We start from the raw sequence: 18,082 nt of genomic DNA, 5'->3' as shown, positions 1-18,082 counted from the left end.
GTGTGTGTGTGTGTGTGTATTAATGCGTATGTGTGTGTGTGTGTGTGTGTGTGTGTGTGTGTATATTAATGTGTGTGTGTGTGTGTGTTGTACTTACTTGAACTTGAGTTCTCTGGTGAGTTGGTTCTGCGTCTGCTCCAGCTCCTGTCGACTCCTGACATGCTCATCATTAACATCCTGGATCTCAGCCTTCACACACTGTAGCTTAGCATAGAGCTACAACCAGTAGAACAGACACACTGCAGCTTAGCATAGAGCTACAACCAGTAGAACAGACACACTGCAGCTTAGCATAGAGCTACAACCAGTAGAACAGACACACTGCAGCTTAACATAGAGCTACAACCAGTAGAACAGACATACTGCAGCTTACCATAGAGCTACAACCAGTAGAACAGTCATACTGCAGCTTAGCATAGAGCTACAACACAGTAGAACAGACACACTGCAGCTTAGCATAGAGCTACAACACCGTAGATCTCTGTCCATTCCCCCAGCAGTCTCCCACCCTCTCATTGGTCCAGTAGAGAGGTCGTAGGTCATCATGCGGTGTCGGAACACGGGCCAGGTTAGCATAAGGGTTCATGGATTAATGTTTATTTCAAGTTCAGTAGTCATGTGACCTGCAGTCAGGATGTGTGATGTCATATCTTGGATGTGAGTACCTTTAACCAGCATGCTAACAGCTAACTGATGTTATCCCACAGATATAGATAGAGTCCTTTAGCGGCCAAAAGCCAGTTTTAGCATGGGCAGCACCATTGAGGACTTTCACCATTTTGAAGTAGTCAACTGGGTGGAACTTTCTATGGGTTAAGGAAGTATCACATGAATCCGTCATGGTATGATGATGATCAGCGGTCTAAGGCACTGCATTGTAGTGTGGCCTGGGGTTTGATCCAAGGCTGTGTCACAACCGGTCGTGACCGGGAGTCCCATAGGGTGGCACACAATTGGCCCAGTGTTGTCCGGGTTTGGCCGGCGGGGCTTTACTTGGCTATTCTAAGGTATCTTACTCACTTAATAATGTTAACATATCTTGCATTACTCATCTCATATGTATATACTGTATTTTATACTATTCTACTGTATCTTAGTCCGTTCCGCTCTGACATCGCTCGTCTATACGTACAGTTGAAGTCGGAAGTTTACATACACCTTAGCCAAATACATTTCACAATTCCTGACATTTAATCATAGTAACAATTCCCTGTCTTAGATCAGTTAGGATCACCACTTTATTTTAAGAATGTGAAATGTCAGAATAATAGTAGAGATAATGATTTATTTAAGCTTTTATTTATTTCATCACATTCCCAGTGGGTCAGAAGTATTTGGTAGCATTGCCTTTAAATTGTTTAACTTGGGTCAAACGTGTCAGGTAGCCTTCCACAAGCTTCCCACAATAAGTTGGGTGAATTTTGGCCCATTCCTCCTGACAGAGCTGGTGTAACTGAGTCAGGTTTGTAGGCCTCACACACGCTTTTTCAGTTCTGCCCACAAATGTTCTATAGGATTGAGGTCAGGGCTTTGTGATGGCCACTCCAATACCTTGACTTTGTTGTCCTTAAGCCATTTTGCCACAACTTTGGAAGTATGCTTGGGGTCATTGTCCATTTGGAAGACCCATTTGCGACCAAGCTTTAACTTCCTGACTGATGTCTTGAGATGTTGCTTCAATATATCCACATAATTTTCCTGCTCATGATGCCATCTATTTTTTGAAGTGCACCAGTCCCTCCTGCAGCAAAGCACCCCCACAACATGATGCTGTTACCCCCGAGCTTCACTATTGGGATGGTGTTCTTCGGCTTGCAAGCCTCCCCCTTTTCCCTCCAAACATAACGATCATCATTATGGCCAAACAGTTCAATTTTTGTTTAATCAGACCAGAGGACATTTCTTCAAAAAGTACAATCTTTGTCCCATGTGCAGTTGCAAACCGTAGTCTGGCTTTTTTATGGCGGTTTTGGAGCAGTGGCTTCTTCCTTGCTGAGCGGCCTTTCAGATTATGTCGATACAGGACTCGTTTTACTGAGGATATAGATACTTTTGTACCGGTTTCCTCCAGCATCTTCACAAGGTCCTTTGCTGTTGTTCTGGGATTGATTTGCACTTTTCGCACCAAAGTACGTTCATCTCTAGGAGACAGAACGCGTCTCCATCCTGAACGGTATGACGGTGCGTGGTCCCATGGTGTTTATACAATTATTTTTCTGAGATCTTGGCTGATTTCTGTTGATTTTCCCATGATGTCAAGCAAAGAGGCACTAAGTTTGAAGGTAGGCCTTTAAAAACATCCACAGGTACACTTCCAATTGACTCAAATGATGTCAATTAGCCTATTCGAAGCTTCTAAAGCAATGACATAATTTTCTAGAATTTTCCAAGCTGTTTAAAGGCACAGATAACTTAGTGTATGTAAACTTCTGACCCACTGGAATTGTGATACAGTGAATTATAAGTGAAATAATCTGTCTGTAAACAAATGTTTGGAAAAATTACTTGTGTCATGTACAAAGTAGATGTCCTAACCCGACTTGCCAAAACTATAGTATATTGTTAACAAGAAATGTATGGAGTGGTTGAAAAACAACATGAGTGTATGTAAACTTCCAACTTCCAACTTCAACTGTATGTAGTCTTAATTCATTCCTACTTAGATTTGGGTGTATTGGGTATATGTTTTGTAATTTGTTAGATATTACTGTGCTGTCGGAGCTATAAGTACTTCGCTACACCCTCAAAAACACCTGCTAATCACGTAAGTGACCAATAACATTTGATGTGATTAGTGACGTGCACATGGGTGCGTGTGACATGTGTGTATATCACTTTCTTTTGCTTTTATTGAGACACTTCAACAACTATACAGTTAATGAGAAACAATACCTTTAAGTGTGTCTCACCTTCGTGTGTGTGTTTTACCTTTTTTAGTTTCTTGGTCTTGGCCTCCACTTCCTGTTGCAGGGAGGAGAATGTTTCTTTGAGTTCTAGAGTCTCTTCATCCTGAACCATCACCTGCTGCTCAATCTCCCTCTCTCTACGACTCTACAATACAAACACAACTTTATTAACACTACAATACAAACACAACTTTATTAACACTACAATACAAACACAACTTTATTTAGATGTCATTCTCTCTAGAACTGTAGACCATAAACATAATATGTAATAACATGTCTGTAAAGAGAATTGCAGTGGTACCGAACCCTGCGTGATGCCTCCACACAGCAGTGGTACCAGCACTAAACCCTGGGTGACACATGTAGGTATTACAGACTCTGTCAGGGAGAGGTTGAAAATGTCAGTGAAGACATTTGCCAGTTGGTCTGTGCATGCTCTGAGTGCACGTCCTGGTAATCTATCTGGCCTTGTGAATGTTGACCTGTTTAAAGGTCTTGCTCACATTGGCTATGGAGAGCGTGATCACACAGTCGTCCGGAACAGCTGGTGCACTCATGCATGTTTCAGTGTTGCTGTAACGGACGAGGAGGTGTAGCAAGGATCGGACCAAAATGCAGCGTGGTTATTGCAATCCATGTTTATTTAATAATAAAGAAACACGAACTTTACAAAAACAATAAACATAATGTGAAAACCGAAACAGCCTAAACTGGTGCAAACTAACACAGAGGACACTAAGGACAATCACCCACGAAACACCCAAAGAATATGGCTGCCTAAATATGGTTCCCAATCAGAGACAACGATAAACACCTGCCTCTGATTGAGAACCACTTCAGACAGCCATAGACTTCACTAGAACACCCCACTAAGCTACAAACCCAACACACCACATACAAAAACCCATGCCACACCCTGGCCTGACCAAATAAATGAAAATAAACACAAAATACTTCGACCAGGGCATGACAGTTGCTTGCCTCGAAGCGAAGGCATTTAGCTCATCTGGTAGGCTCGTATCACGGTGCAGTTCGCGTCTGGGTTTCCCTTCATAGTCTGTAATAGTTTTCAAGCCCTGCCACATCCGACGAGCGTCAGAGCTAGTGTAGTAGGATTCAATCTTAGTCCTGTATTGACACATTGCATGTTTGATGGTTCATCTGAGGGCATAGCGGGATTTTTTATAAGCGTCTGGATTAGTGTCCCGCTGCAGCTCTAGCCTTTAGCTCGGTGTGGATGTTGTCTGTAATTCATGGCTTCTGGTTGGGAAATGTACGTGGGGTCACAGTGGGGACGTCGTCATCGATGCACTAAGTGATTAAGCTAATGACTGAGGTGCTGTACCCCCTCAATGCCATTGGATGAATCCCAGAACATATTCCAGTCTGTGATAGCAAAACAGTCCTGTAGCTTAGCATCCGCTTCATCTGACCACTTCTGTATTGATTATTATTGATATTAGCGAGTCACTGGTACTTTCTGCTTTAGTTTTTGAATTATATTTGCCAAATGGAGGGCAAGAGAGCTTTGTATGACTCTCTGTGTGGAGTAAAGGTGGTCTAGAGTTTATTTCCTCTGGTTGCACATGACATGCTGGTAGAAATGAGGTCAAACGGATTTAAGTTTGCCTGCATTAAAGTCCCCGGCCACTAGGAGTGCCGCCTCTGGATGAAACCTGCTGCTGGCAGGAACTAATGGGGATCCATAATAAACCCCAGGAAGAGTAGCTGCTGCCTTGGCAGGAACTAATGGGGATCCATAATAAACCCCAGGAAGAGTAGCTGCTGCCTTGGCAGGAACTAATGGGGATCCATAATGAACCCCAGGAAGAATAGCTGCTGCCTTGGCAGGAACTAATGGGGATCCATAATAAACCCCAGGAAAAGTAGCTGCTGCCTTGACAGGAACTAATGGGGACCCATAATAAACCACAGGAAGAGTAGCTGCTGCCTTGGCAGGAACTAATGGGGATCAATAATAAACCCCAGGAAGAGTAGCTACTGCCTTGGCAGGACCTCTAGGGGATCCATAATAAACCCCAGGAAGAGTAGCTGCTGCCTTGGCAGAAACTAATGGGGATCCATAATGAACCCCTGGAAGAGTAGCTGCTGCCTTAGCAGGAACTAATGGGATCCATAATAAACCCCAGGAAGAGTAGCTGCTGCCTTGGCAGGAACTAATGGGGATCCATAATAAACCCCAGGAAGAGTAGCTGCTGCCTTGGCAGGAACTAATGGGGATCCATAATAAACCCCAGGAAGAGTAGCTGCTGCCTTGACAGGAACTAATGGGGATCCTTAATAAACCACAGGAAGAGTAGCTGCTGCCTTAGCAGGAACTAATGGGGATCCATAATAAACCCCAGGAAGAGTAGCTGCTGCCTTGGTAAGAACTAATGGTGATCCATAATGAACCCCTGGAAGAGTAGCTGCTGCCTTTGCAGGAACTAATGGGGATCCATAATAAACCCCAGGAAGAGTAGCTGCTGCCTTGACAGGAACTAATGGGGATCCATAATAAATCCCAGGAAGAGTAGCTGCTGCCTTGGCAGGAACTCTAGGTGCTCCATAATAAACCCCAGGAAGAGTAGCTGCTGCCGTGACAGGAACTAATGGGGATCCATAATAAACCCCAGGAAGAGTAGCTGCTGCCTTGGCAGGAACTAATGGGGATCCATAATAAACCCCAGGAAGAGTAGCTGCTGCCTTGGCAGGAACTAAAGGGGATCCAAAATGAACCCCAGGAAGTGTAGCTGCTGCCTTGGCAGGAACTAATCGGGACCCATAATAAACCCCAGGAAGAGTAGCTGCTGCCTTGGCAGGAACTAATGGGGATCCATAATAAACCCCAGGAAGAGTAGCTGCTGCCTTGGCAGGAACTAATGGGGATCTATAATAAACCCCAGGAAGAGTAGCTGCTGCCTTGGCAGAAACTAATGGGGATCCATAATAAACCCCAGGAAGAGTAGCTGCTGCCTTGGCAGGAACTAATGGGGATCCATAATGAGCCCCTGGAAGAGTAGCTGCTGCCTTGGCAGGAACTAATAGGGATCCATAATAAACCACAGGGAGAGTAGCTGCTGCCTTGACAGGAACTAATGGGGATCCATAATAAACCTCAGGAAGAGTAGCTGCTGCCTTGGCAGGAACTAATGGGGATCCATAATGAACCCCTGGAAGAGTAGCTGCTGCCTTGCCAGGAACTAATAGGGATCCATAATAAACCACAGGAAGAGTAGCTGCTGCCTGGGCAGAAACTAATGGGGATCCATAATAAACCCCAGGAAGAGTAGCTGCTGCCTTGGCAGGAACTAATGGGGATCCATAATAAACCCCAGGAAGAGTAGCTGCTGCCTTGGCAGGAACTAATGGGGATCCATAATAAACCCAAGGAAGAGAAGCTGCTGCCTTGGCAGGAACTAATCGGGACCCATAATAAACCCCAGGAAGAGTAGCTGCTGCCTTGGCAGGAACTAATGGGGATCCATAATAAACCCCAGGAAGAGTAGCTGCTGCCTTGGCAGGAACTAATGGGGATCCATAATAAACCCCAGGAAGAGAAGCTGCTGCCTTGGCAGGAACTAATGGGGACCCATAATAAACCCCAGGAAGAGTAGCTGCTGCCTTGGCAGGAACTAATGGGGATCCATAATAAACCCCAGGAAGAGTAGCTGCTGCCTTGGCAGGAACTAATGGGGATCCATAATAAACCCCAGGAAGAGAAGCTGCTGCCTTGGCAGGAACTAATGGGGATCCATAAAAAAACCCAGGAAGATAAGCTGCTGCCTTGGCAGGAACTTATGGGGATCCATAATAAACCCAAGGAAGAGAAGCTGCTGCCTTGGCAGGAACTAATGGGGATCCATAATAAACCCCAGGAAGCGTAGCTAATTAATACTAATTGGTCTATACAAATAGACAAAGAAGATAAGGGTGACAAACCAGAAGAATAAAAAAAACAACTACACAAATTGTCCTTTAAGGCAATTATTTGTGTTTGTGTGTGTGTGTGTATATTAATGTGTGTATATTAATGTGTGTGTATGTGTGTATATTAATGTGTGTGTGTGTGTGTGTGTGTGTGTGTGTGTGTGTGTGTGTATATATTAATGTGTGTGTGTCTGTACCTGCTCAGCGATCTCTTGTCTGCGTATCTCCAGGGTCTTCTGCTGTTCGTTGGTGTGATCCATGATGTTCTTCCCTCCAACCAGCAGCTTGCTCTCCATCGCCTAGCAACCACAACACACACACACACACACCATCAGCTTCCGACACACACACACACACACACACACACACACACAGATACTGTACAGAGCAGTTGTTATGAAACGCTCTTTGTTTTGTGTTGCAATTTATATGTGTGTGTGTGTGTGTGTGTGTTCCAGTTTCCTTAGTTCATTCCTGAGAGTGAGAGGAAAAAAGAGAGAGGGAGGGAAAAGAGAGAGGGAGGGAACGTGAGAGAGAGGGAGGGAACGTGAGAGAGAGGGTGGGAACGTGAGAGAGAGGGTGGGAACGTGAGAGAGAGGGAGGGAACGTGAGAGAGAGGGTGGGAACGTGAGAGAGAGGGTGGGAACGTGAGAGAGAGGGAGGGAATGTGAGAGAGAGGGAGGGAATGTGAGAGAGAGGGAGGGAAAGTGAGAGAGGGAGGGAACGTGAGAGAGAGGGAGGGAAAGCAAGAGATGGATGGAAAGAGAGGGATGTAAAAGAGAGAAATGGAGGGAAAAGAGAGAGGGAGGGAAAGAGAGCTAGAGGGTAAAGAGGGGAGGAAAAGAGAGAGGGAGGTAAAAGAGAGGGAGGGAGGGAAAGAGAGAGGGAGGGGATGAGAGAAGGAGGGAAAGAGAGAGGGAGGAGAAGAGAGAGGGAGGGGGTTAAGGGTTATACCTATCCAGACAGGTTAAGGGTTAAGGGTTATACCTACCCAGACAGGTTAAGGGTTATACCTATCCAGACAGGTTAAGGGTTATACCTATCCAGGCAGGTTAAGGGTTATACCTATCCAGACAGGTTAAGGGTTATACCTATCCAGACAGGTTAAGGGTTATACCTATCCAGACAGGTTAAGGGTTAAGGGTTATACCTATCCAGACAGGTTAAGGGTTAAGGGTTATACCTATCCAGACAGGTTAAGGGTTATACCTAGCCATACAGCTTAAGGGTTATACCTATCCAGGCAGGTTAAGGGTTATACCTATCCATACAGCTTAAGGGTTATACCTATCCAGACAGGTTGAGGGTTATATCTATCCAGACAGGTTAAGGGTTATACCTATCCAGACAGGTTAAGGGTTATACCTATCCAGACAGGTTAAGGGTTATACCTATCCAGACAGGTTAAGGGTTATACCTATCCAGACAGGTTAAGGGTTATACCTATCCAGACAGGTTAAGGGTTATACCTATCCAGACAGGTTAAGGGTTATACCTATCCAGACAGGTTAAGGGTTATACCTATCCAGACAGGTTAAGGGTTATACCTATCCAGGCAGGTTAAGGGTTAAGGGTTATACCTATCCAGACAGGTTAAGGGTTAAGGGTTATACCTATCCAGACAGGTTAAGGGTTAAGGGTTATATGTCATGTATTGTCATGTTGTGTCTTGTTTCTGTCCTTTCCCTTCACCCTGTCTCCCTCTGCTGGTCGTTATTAGGTTACCTTTTCTCCCCCTCTTTCCCCCAGCTGTTCCTTGTCTCCTCCTAACTACCTCGTCACCCCTTTTCCCACCTGTTCCCTTTTTCCCTCTGATTAGTCCTCTATATCTCTCTCTGTTTTTGTTCCTGTCTTTGTCGGATTCTTGTTTGTGTTTTTCATGCCTGAACCAGACTATCGTCATGTTTGCTGCAACCTTGTCCTGTCCTGTCGGAATCTGCCGGTCCATCTGAGCCTACCTATGTTTTGTTATTAAAGAAGTTCTGTTTACGTTAATTCGCTTTTGGGTCCTCATTCACGCACCGTAACAGAAGAATCCGACCAAGAATGGACCCAGCGACTTCGGATCCTCTCCACTCAGCCGTCGAGATCCAGGGAGCGATGCTAGGCAGACACGAGCAGGAATTGTCTGCTGCTCGACATGCCGTTGAGACCCTGGCCACCCAAGTCTCCAACCTCACAGAACAGGTTCACCATCTCCGCCTCGATCCACCGGCCACTTCCAGGGCTTTCGAATCTCCGGAGCCCAGAATCAATAACCCGCCGTGTTACTCTGGGGAGCCCACTGAATGCCGCTCGTTCCTCACCCAGTGTGATATTGTGTTTTCTCTCCAGCCCAACACTTACTCCAGGAGCACTGCTCGTGTCGCCTACATCATATCTCTCCTTACTGGACGGGCTCGTGAGTGGGGCACGGCAATCTGGGAGGCAAGGGCTGAGTGTACTAACCAGTATCAGGACTTTAAGGAGGAGATGATACGGGTTTTTGATCGATCTGTTTTTGGGGAGGAGGCTTCCAGGGCCCTGTCTTCCCTATGTCAAGGTAATCGATCCATAACAGACTACTCTATTGAGTTTCGCACTCTTGCTGCCTCCAGTGGCTGGAACGAGCCGGCTTTGCTCGCTCGTTTTCTGGAGGGTCTCCGCGCAGAGGTAAAGGATGAGATTCTCTCCCGGGAGGTTCCTTCCAGCGTGGATTCCTTGATTGAACTCGCTATTCGCATTGAGCGACGGGTTGATCTTCGTCACCGAGCTCGTGGAAAGGAGCTCGCGTTCTCCGTTGCCCCCCTCTCCGCATCACTACCATCTTCCTCTGCCGGCTCGGGTGCTGAGCCTATGCAGCTGGGAGGTATCCGCATCTCGACTGAGGAGAGGGAACGGAGAATCACCAACCGCCTCTGTCTCTATTGCGGTTCTGCTGGTCATTTTGTCACTTCATGTCCAGTAAAAGCCAGAGCTCATCAGTAAGCGGAGGGCTACTGGTGAGCGCTACTACTCCTGTCTCTCCTTCAAGATCCTGCACTACCTTGTCGGTCCATCTACGCTGGACCGGTTCGTCAGCTTCCTGCAGTGCCTTAATAGACTCTGGGGCGGAGGGCTGTTTTATGGACGAGACCTGGGCTCGGGAACATGACATTCCTCTCAGACAGTTAAGGGAGTCCACGGCCTTGTTCGCCCTGGATGGTAGTCCTTTCCCCAGGATTCAGCGTGAGACGCTACCTTTAACCCTCACTGTTTCTGGTAATCATAGCGAAACCATTTCTTTTTTAATTTTTCGTTCACCTTTTACACCTGTTGTTTTGGGCCATCCCTGGCTAGTTTGTCATAATCCTTCCATTAATTGGTCTAGTAATTCTATCCTCTCCTGGAACGTCTCTTGTCATGTGAAATGTTTAATGTCTGCTATCCCTCCTGTTTCCTCTGTCTCTTCTTCACAGGAGGAGCCTGGTGATTTGACAGGGGTGCCGGAGGAATATCACGATCTGCGCACGGTGTTCATTCGGTCCAGGGCCACCTCTCTTCCCCCACACCGGTCGTATGATTGTAGTATTGATCTCCTTCCGGGAACCACTCCCCCCCCGGGGTAGACTATACTCTCTGTCGGCTCCCGAACGTAAGGCTCTCGAAGATTATTTGTCTGTAGCTCTTGCCGCCGGTACCATAGTCCCCTCCTCCTCTCCCGCCGGAGCGGGGTTTTTTTTTGTTAAGAAGAAGGACGGGTCCCTGCGCCCCTGCATAGATTATCGAGGGCTGAATGACATAACAGTGAAGAATCGTTATCCGCTTCCTCTTATGTCTTCAGCCTTCGAGATCCTGCAGGGAGCCAGGTTTTTCACTAAGTTGGACCTTCGTAACGCTTACCATCTCGTGCGCATCAAGGAGGGGGACGAGTGGAAGACGGCGTTTAACACTCCGTTAGGGCACTTTGAATACCGGGTTCTTCCTTTCGGCCTCGCTAACGCTCCAGCTGTCTTTCAGGCATTAGTCAATGATGTCCTGAGAGACATGCTGAACATCTTTGTTTTCGTTTACCTTGACGATATCCTGATTTTTTCACCATCACTCCAGATTCATGTTCAGCACGTTCGACGTGTCCTCCAGCGCCTTTTAGAGAATTGTCTTTTTGTGAAGGCTGAGAAGTGCTCTTTTCATGCCTCCTCCGTCACATTTCTCGGTTCTGTTATTTCCGCTGAAGGCATTAAGATGGATCCCGCTAAGGTCCAAGCTGTCATTGATTGGCCCGTCCCTAAGTCACGCGTCGAGCTGCAGCGCTTTCTCGGCTTCGCGAACTTCTATCGTCGTTTCATCCGTAATTTCGGTCAGGTGGCAGCTCCTCTCACAGCCCTTACTTCTGTCAAGACGTGCTTTAAGTGGTCCGTTTCCGCCCAGGGAGCTTTTGATCTCCTCAAGAATCGTTTTACATCCGCACCTATCCTTGTTACACCTGACGTCACTAGACAGTTCGTTGTCGAGGTTGACGCGTCAGAGGTGGGCGTGGGAGCCATTCTTTCTCAGCGCTCCCTCTCTGACGACAAGGTCCACCCTTGCGCGTATTTTTCTCATCGCCTGTCGCCGTCGGAACGTAACTATGATGTGGGAAACCGCGAACTGCTCGCCATCCGCTTAGCCCTAGGCGAATGGCGACAGTGGTTGGAGGGGGCGACCGTTCCTTTTGTCGTTTGGACTGACCATAGGAACCTTGAGTACATCCGTTCTGCCAAACAACTTAATGCGCGTCAGGCGCGCTGGGCGCTGTTTTTCGCTCGTTTCGAGTTCGTGATTTCTTATCGTCCGGGCTCTAAGAACACCAAGCCTGATGCTTTATCTCGTCTCTTCAGTTCTTCAGTAGCCTCCACTGACCCCGAGGGGATTCTCCCTGAGGGGCGTGTTGTCGGGTTGACTGTCTGGGGAATTGAGAGGCAGGTAAAGCAAGCACTCACTCAAACTCCGTCGCCGCGCGCTTGTCCTAGGAACCTTCTTTTCGTTCCCGTTCCTACTCGTCTGGCCGTTCTTCAGTGGGCTCACTCTGCCAAGTTAGCCGGCCATCCTGGCGTTCGGGGTACGCTTGCTTCCATTCGCCAGCGTTTTTGGTGGCCCACCCGGGAGCATGACACGCGTCGCTTCGTGGCTGCTTGTTCGGTCTGCGCGCAGACTAAGTCCGGTAACTCCCCTCCTGCCGGCCGTCTCAGGCCGCTTCCCATTCCCTCTCGACCGTGGTCTCACATCGCCTTAGATTTTGTCACCGGACTGCCTTCGTCAGCGGGGAAGACTGTTATTCTTACGGTTGTCGACAGGTTCTCTAAGGCGGCTCATTTTATTCCCCTTGCTAAGCTTCCTTCTGCTAAAGAGACGGCACAAATCATCATCGAGAATGTTTTCAGAATTCATGGCCTTCCGTCAGACGTCGTTTCGGACAGAGGTCCGCAATTCACGTCTCAATTTTGGAGGGAGTTTTGCCGTTTGATTGGGGCTTCCGTCAGTCTCTCTTCCTGCTTTCACCCCCAGTCTAACGGTCAAGCAGAACGGGCCAATCAGACTATTGGTCGCATCTTACGCAGTCTTTCTTTTCGCAACCCTGCGTCTTGGTCAGAACAGCTCCCCTGGGCAGAATATGCCCACAACTCGCTTCCTTCGTCTGCGACCGGGCTATCTCCTTTTCAGAGTAGCCTCGGGTACCAGCCTCCGCTGTTCTCATCTCAGTTCGCCGAGTCCAGCGTCCCCTCCGCTCAGGCTTTTGTCCAACGTTGCGAGCGCACCTGGAAGAGGGTCAGGTCTGCACTTTGCCGTTATAGGGCGCAGACTGTGAGAGCTGCTAATAAGCGTAGAACTAAGAGTCCTAGATATTGTCGCGGTCAGAGAGTTTGGCTCTCCACTCAGAACCTTCCCCTTAAGACTGCTTCTCGCAAGTTGACCCCGCGGTTCATTGGTCCGTTCCGTATTTCTCGGATCATTAATCCTGTCGCAGTGCGACTTCTTCTTCCGCGATATCTTCGTCGCGTCCACCCGGTCTTCCATGTCTCCTGTGTCAAGCCCGTTCTTCGCGCCCCCGCTCGTCTTCCCCCCCCCCCCCATCCTTGTCGAGGGCGCACCCATCTACAGGGTCCGTAGGATTTTGGACATGCGTCCTCGGGGCCGTGGTCATCAGTACCTAGTAGATTGGGAGGGGTACGGTCCTGAGGAGAGGAGTTGGGTTCCCTCTCGGGACGTGCTGGACCGTGCGCTGATCGATGATTTCCTCCGTTGCCGCCAGGTTTCCTCCTCGAGTGCGCCAGGAGGCGCTCGGTGAGTGGGGGGGTACTGTCATGTATTGTCATGTTGTGTCTTGTTTCTGTCCTTTCCCTTCACCCTGTCTCCCTCTGCTGGTCGTTATTAGGTTACCTTTTCTCCCCCTCTTTCCCCCAGCTGTTCCTTGTCTCCTCCTAACTACCTCGTCACCCCTTTTCCCACCTGTTCCCTTTTTCCCTCTGATTAGTCCTCTATATCTCTCTCTGTTTTTGTTCCTGTCTTTGTCGGATTCTTGTTTGTGTTTTTCATGCCTGAACCAGACTATCGTCATGTTTGCTGCAACCTTGTCCTGTCCTGTCGGAATCTGCCGGTCCATCTGAGCCTACCTATGTTTTGTTATTAAAGAAGTTCTGTTTACGTTAATTCGCTTTTGGGTCCTCATTCACGCACCGTAACATTATACCTATCCAGACAGGTTAAGGGTTATACCTATCCAGACAGGTTAAGGGTTATACCCATCCAGACAGGTTAAGGGTTAAGGGTTATACCTATCCAGACAGGTTAAGGGTTATACCTACCCAGACAGGTTAAGGGTTAAAGGTTATACCTATCCAGACAGGTTAAGGGTTACACCTACCCAGACAGGTTAAGAGTTAAGGGTTATACCTATCCAGACAGGTTAACTAGCTAGTAGCCAGTTAGCCACTGCTCGCGGTCATCACCTTTAACTCGGACACCAGCCAGTCTCAGCTTGGTCAATACCTGCCAGTCTGCACAGCACGATATCAACCCAGAGCATATCAGACTGCTTTTCTCTACCACATCTCCGGATTCCTACTGCAAGCTCTGGACCATTACACCTTTCCAGAAATAAGTCTCTCACCATTGCCGCTTGTTAATGACACCCCTTCGCCCCCAGCTGTGCCCTGGACACCATATGTGAATTGATTGCTCCCCATCTATCTTCAGAGTTCGAACTGTTAGGTGACCTAAACTGGGATATGCTTAATAACACCCCGGCCATCCTACAATCTAAGCTTGATGCCCTCAATCTCACAAAAATTATCAAGGAATCTACCAGGTACAACCCTAAATCCATAAACATGGGCACCCTCATAGATGTCATCCTAGCCAACTTGCCCTCTAAATACACCTCTGCTGTCTTCAACCAGGATCTCAGCGATCAAAGGACCAAACCTCATCACTGTCAAATGCTCCCTTAAACACTCCAGGGAGCAGGCCTTTCTAATCGACCTGTCCGGGGTATCCTGGAAGGATATTGACCTCATCCCGTCGGTAGATGATGCCTGGTCTTTCTTTAAAAGTGCCTTCCTAACCATCTTAAATAAGCATGCCCCATTCAAAAAATGTAGAACTAGGAATTGATATAGTCCTTGGTTCACTCCAGGCCTAACTTGACCAGCACAAAAACATCCTGTGGAGTTCTGCATTAGCATCGAATAGTCCCCGCGATATGCAACTTTTCAGGAACCAATATAGTCAGGAACCAATATACACAGTCAGTTAGGAAAGCTAAGGCTAGCTTTTTCAAACATAAATTTGCATCCTGTAGCACTAATTCCTAAACGTTTTGGGACACTGTCAAGTCCATGGAGAATAAGAGCACCTCCCAGCTGCCCACTGCACTCGGATACATAAATCTACGATAATCGATAATTTCAAAAAGCATCTTTCTACAGCTGGCCATGCTTTCCACCTGGCTACCCCTACCCCATCCAACAGCTCTGTACCCCCAACAGAAACTTGCCCATTCCCCCCCTCTTCTCCTTCACCCATATCCAGACAGCTGATGTTCTGAAAGAGTTGCAAAATCTGGACACCTACAAATCAGCCGGGCTAGACAATCTGGACCCTCTCTTTCTAAAATGATCTGCCGAAATTGGTGTAACCCCTATTACTAGCTTGTTCAACCTCTCTTTCGTATCGTCTGAGATCGTCAAAGATTGGAAAGCTGGCGCAATCATCCCCCTCTTCAAAAGGGGTGACACTCTAGCCCCAAACTGTTACAGACCTATATTTATCCTGCCCTGCCTTTCAGATTCCCGACCATTTCGAATCACACTTTACCTTATCCACTCTGCAATCTGGTTTCAGAGCTGGTCATAGGTGCACCTCAGCCACGCTCAAGGTCCTAAACGATATCATAACCGCCATCGATAAGAGACATTACTGTGCAGCCGTCTTCATCGACCTGGCCAAGGCTTTCGACTCTGTCAATCACCACATCCTTATCGGCAGACTCAATAGCCTTGGTTTCTCAAATGACTGCCTCGCCTTGTTCACCAACTACTTCTCAGATAGAGTTCAGTGTGTCAAATCGGAGGGCCTGTTGTCCAGACCTCTAGCAGTCTCTATGGGGGTGCCACAAGGTTCAATTCTCGGGCTGACTCTTTTCTCTGTATATATCAATGATGTCACTCTTGCTGCTAGTGATTCTCTGATCCACCTCTACGCAGACGACACCATTCTGTATACTTCCGGCCCTTCTTTGGACACTGTGTTAACAAAACTCCAAACGAGCTTCAATGCCATACAACACTCCTTCCGTGGCCTCCAAATGCTTTCAAAGGCTCGTAAAACTAAATGCATGCTCTTTAACCGATCGCTGCTCGCACCCGCCCGCCCGTTTAGCATCACTACTCTGGACGGTTCTGACTTAGAATATGTGGACAACTACAAATACCTAGGTGTCTGGATAGACTGTAAACTCTCCTTCCAGACTCACATTAACTGGGTTGCTTCTGATGGGGGTTCCGGTTCTGAAGTATAAAAATAGCAGATCCGTACCACATTGGGTGAGGCGGGATGCAGGAGAGTATATTCAGTCCATAGATGGAAATTGGGATTAAAATATATATGACATATATATGGGGAAAAAACGAGGAAAACAATTACTGACACGGGACACGCCATCTTGGATCTAATTAGGGTTAGGTTCAGAACAAAGACTGTAGTAATTAGGGTTAGGTTCAGAACAAAGACTGTGTAGTAATTAGGTTCAGAACAAACAGTGTAGTAATTGGGGTGTAGTGGGGAGTGTTGAAGTGACCTAATCTCCAGATCATCAGATTAACCACCAGCCTTAAATCTGACACACTGGGATTACGCTGACACAACACCGTGTGTGTGTGTGTGCGTGTGTGCGTGCGTGCGTGCGTGTGTGTGTACAGTACCTTGTACTTGGCAGTGAGCTGCTCGGTGGCGTCCCACTCCTTCTTCAGATCTCCCATCATCCTCTCCTTCTCTCCCAAAAGCCTCTGCTTCTCCTCAGCCAATAGTGATCCATCTTCTCTGATGGCCTCCTTCTCCTCTTCCAGCCTCCCCTCCTGCAGTGTCCTCTCCTTCTCCACCTCCTCTTCTCCCTCCTCATCCCCTTCTCCGTCCCAGCCCTCCTCCCCTTCCTCCTTCCTGTGTTTGCCCCTCCCTTCCCTGTGGCTGAGCTGTGCGCGGAGCCATGCGATCTCCTTCTGGAACTCTCTGAGCAGGGCGTCTTTAGGGTCTTCGTTAACTCTTGGCTGGTTCTGGATGTTTTTAGCTCTGTTAGCGTAGCGGAGCGTCGTGAGGGTCTCCTCGTAGTGTTGGGGGGCGGGGCCTAGTGTAGCCACCATCACCGTCTTGGCGTTGCCCCCCAGGGAGTCCTGTAATAACCGTGTCAATTTGGAGTCTCGGTACGGAATGTGGCCGCTACGCCCGTCTGCCAGGGCTGAGATCACGTTGCCTAGCGCCGACAGAGACAGGTTGATCTTGGCAGCTTCTTTCAGGCGTTCTCCGTGGACGCCCGTCTTGGCCTGCCGCTCGCTGCCCGCTAGGTCAACCAGGTTGAGCCGGCCAACCCTGATGTGCTGCCGTCCATCTGGCCCCGGCAGGGAACACTCCACCGTGATGAGGAACAGGGTGTGGGAACGGGAAGAGTGTTCGTTCATGTCTGTCGCTCCCACCGAGCGCACCTGGTTCCCTAAGTTCATCAGCTCCTGTATCTCCTTCACGCTCTTACACACGCACGACGTCAGGTCACGCACATACACCCCACTCTCCGGGCTCTCTCTCAGCTCCAGGGTGCGGTAGGTGTGAGTGTGCACGTTGGGGACATGAGGTGCGTGCATGTTGGGATCCAATAGATCCCTGATCTCCTCTCGGTAGATCTCCAGGTAAGAGGCTCTGACCAGGTACTGGCGGTCGGCGGAGGAGCGGGAGATCTGGGTGAAGACGTGTTCGAAGGCGTTGGGGATGACGCCCCGCCTCTCTGGCTCTAGCCACACCCCCTGCATGGTGTAGGTCTTCCCGGTACCCGTTTGGCCGTAGGCGAAGATGGTTCCGTTAAACCCGTCTAGGACGGAATCGATCAGCGGCCGCACCGTCTCATCATAAAGATCACGCTGTTTAGACGAGGGGTCGTACACAGAGTCGAACGTAAACGTCTTACGCGGCTCGCCGGGCGGACCGTGAGGGTTCCATAAGACCACCTGACCCAGACGCATGTCCATTTCTACGATCCCGCCCACTCCTCCCGGTGTCCGGGTAACACCAGCCGCTGCCGCCTCCTCTTTCCGGTTTAACGGGCGACAGCGGATTACTACCTTCACCGTCTCACTACTCTTCACCTTAGACATCAGGACTATGAGTTATTATCTACTACTGTCAGGACTATGAGTTATTATCTATTACTGTCAGGACTATGAGTTATTATCTATTACTGTCAGGACTATGAGTTATTATCTACTACTGTCAGGACTATGAGTTATTATCTACTACTGTCAGGACTATAAGTTATTATCTACTACTGTCAGGACTATGAGTTATTATCTACTACTGTCAGGACTATGAGTTATTATCTACTACTGTCAGGACTATGAGTTATTATCTACTACTGTCAGGACTATGAGTTATTATCTATTACTGTCAGGACTATGAGTTATTATCTACTACTGTCAGGACTATGAGTTATTATCTACTACTGTCAGGACTATGAGTTATTATCTACTACTGTCAGGACTATG

General features: G+C 48.2%; 1 protein-coding gene across 3 annotated transcripts in view; it reads right to left on the bottom strand.

Moving 5' to 3' along the window:
• LOC110521126 (kinesin-like protein KIF3B) overlaps positions 1-17,817 on the bottom strand; it is a 28,333-nt gene extending 10,516 nt beyond the window's left edge. For all 3 annotated transcript variants that reach the window (XM_036976455.1, XM_036976456.1, XM_036976457.1), the window contains exons 1-4: positions 16,259-17,817; positions 7,037-7,138; positions 2,929-3,051; positions 98-216 (exon numbers count right to left, since the gene is read on the bottom strand). In XM_036976455.1, the coding sequence (XP_036832350.1) occupies positions 98-216; positions 2,929-3,051; positions 7,037-7,138; positions 16,259-17,695 (1,781 nt within the window). In that variant the 5' untranslated portion in view covers positions 17,696-17,817. The remainder of the gene's footprint in view (positions 1-97; positions 217-2,928; positions 3,052-7,036; positions 7,139-16,258) is intronic.
• Positions 17,818-18,082: the final 265 nt, after the last annotated feature.

The sequence above is a fragment of the Oncorhynchus mykiss genome, chromosome 4 (genome assembly GCF_013265735.2).
Source record: "Oncorhynchus mykiss isolate Arlee chromosome 4, USDA_OmykA_1.1, whole genome shotgun sequence".
Taxonomy (NCBI): domain Eukaryota; kingdom Metazoa; phylum Chordata; class Actinopteri; order Salmoniformes; family Salmonidae; genus Oncorhynchus; species Oncorhynchus mykiss.
This window is presented reverse-complemented; position numbering and strand designations above follow the sequence as displayed.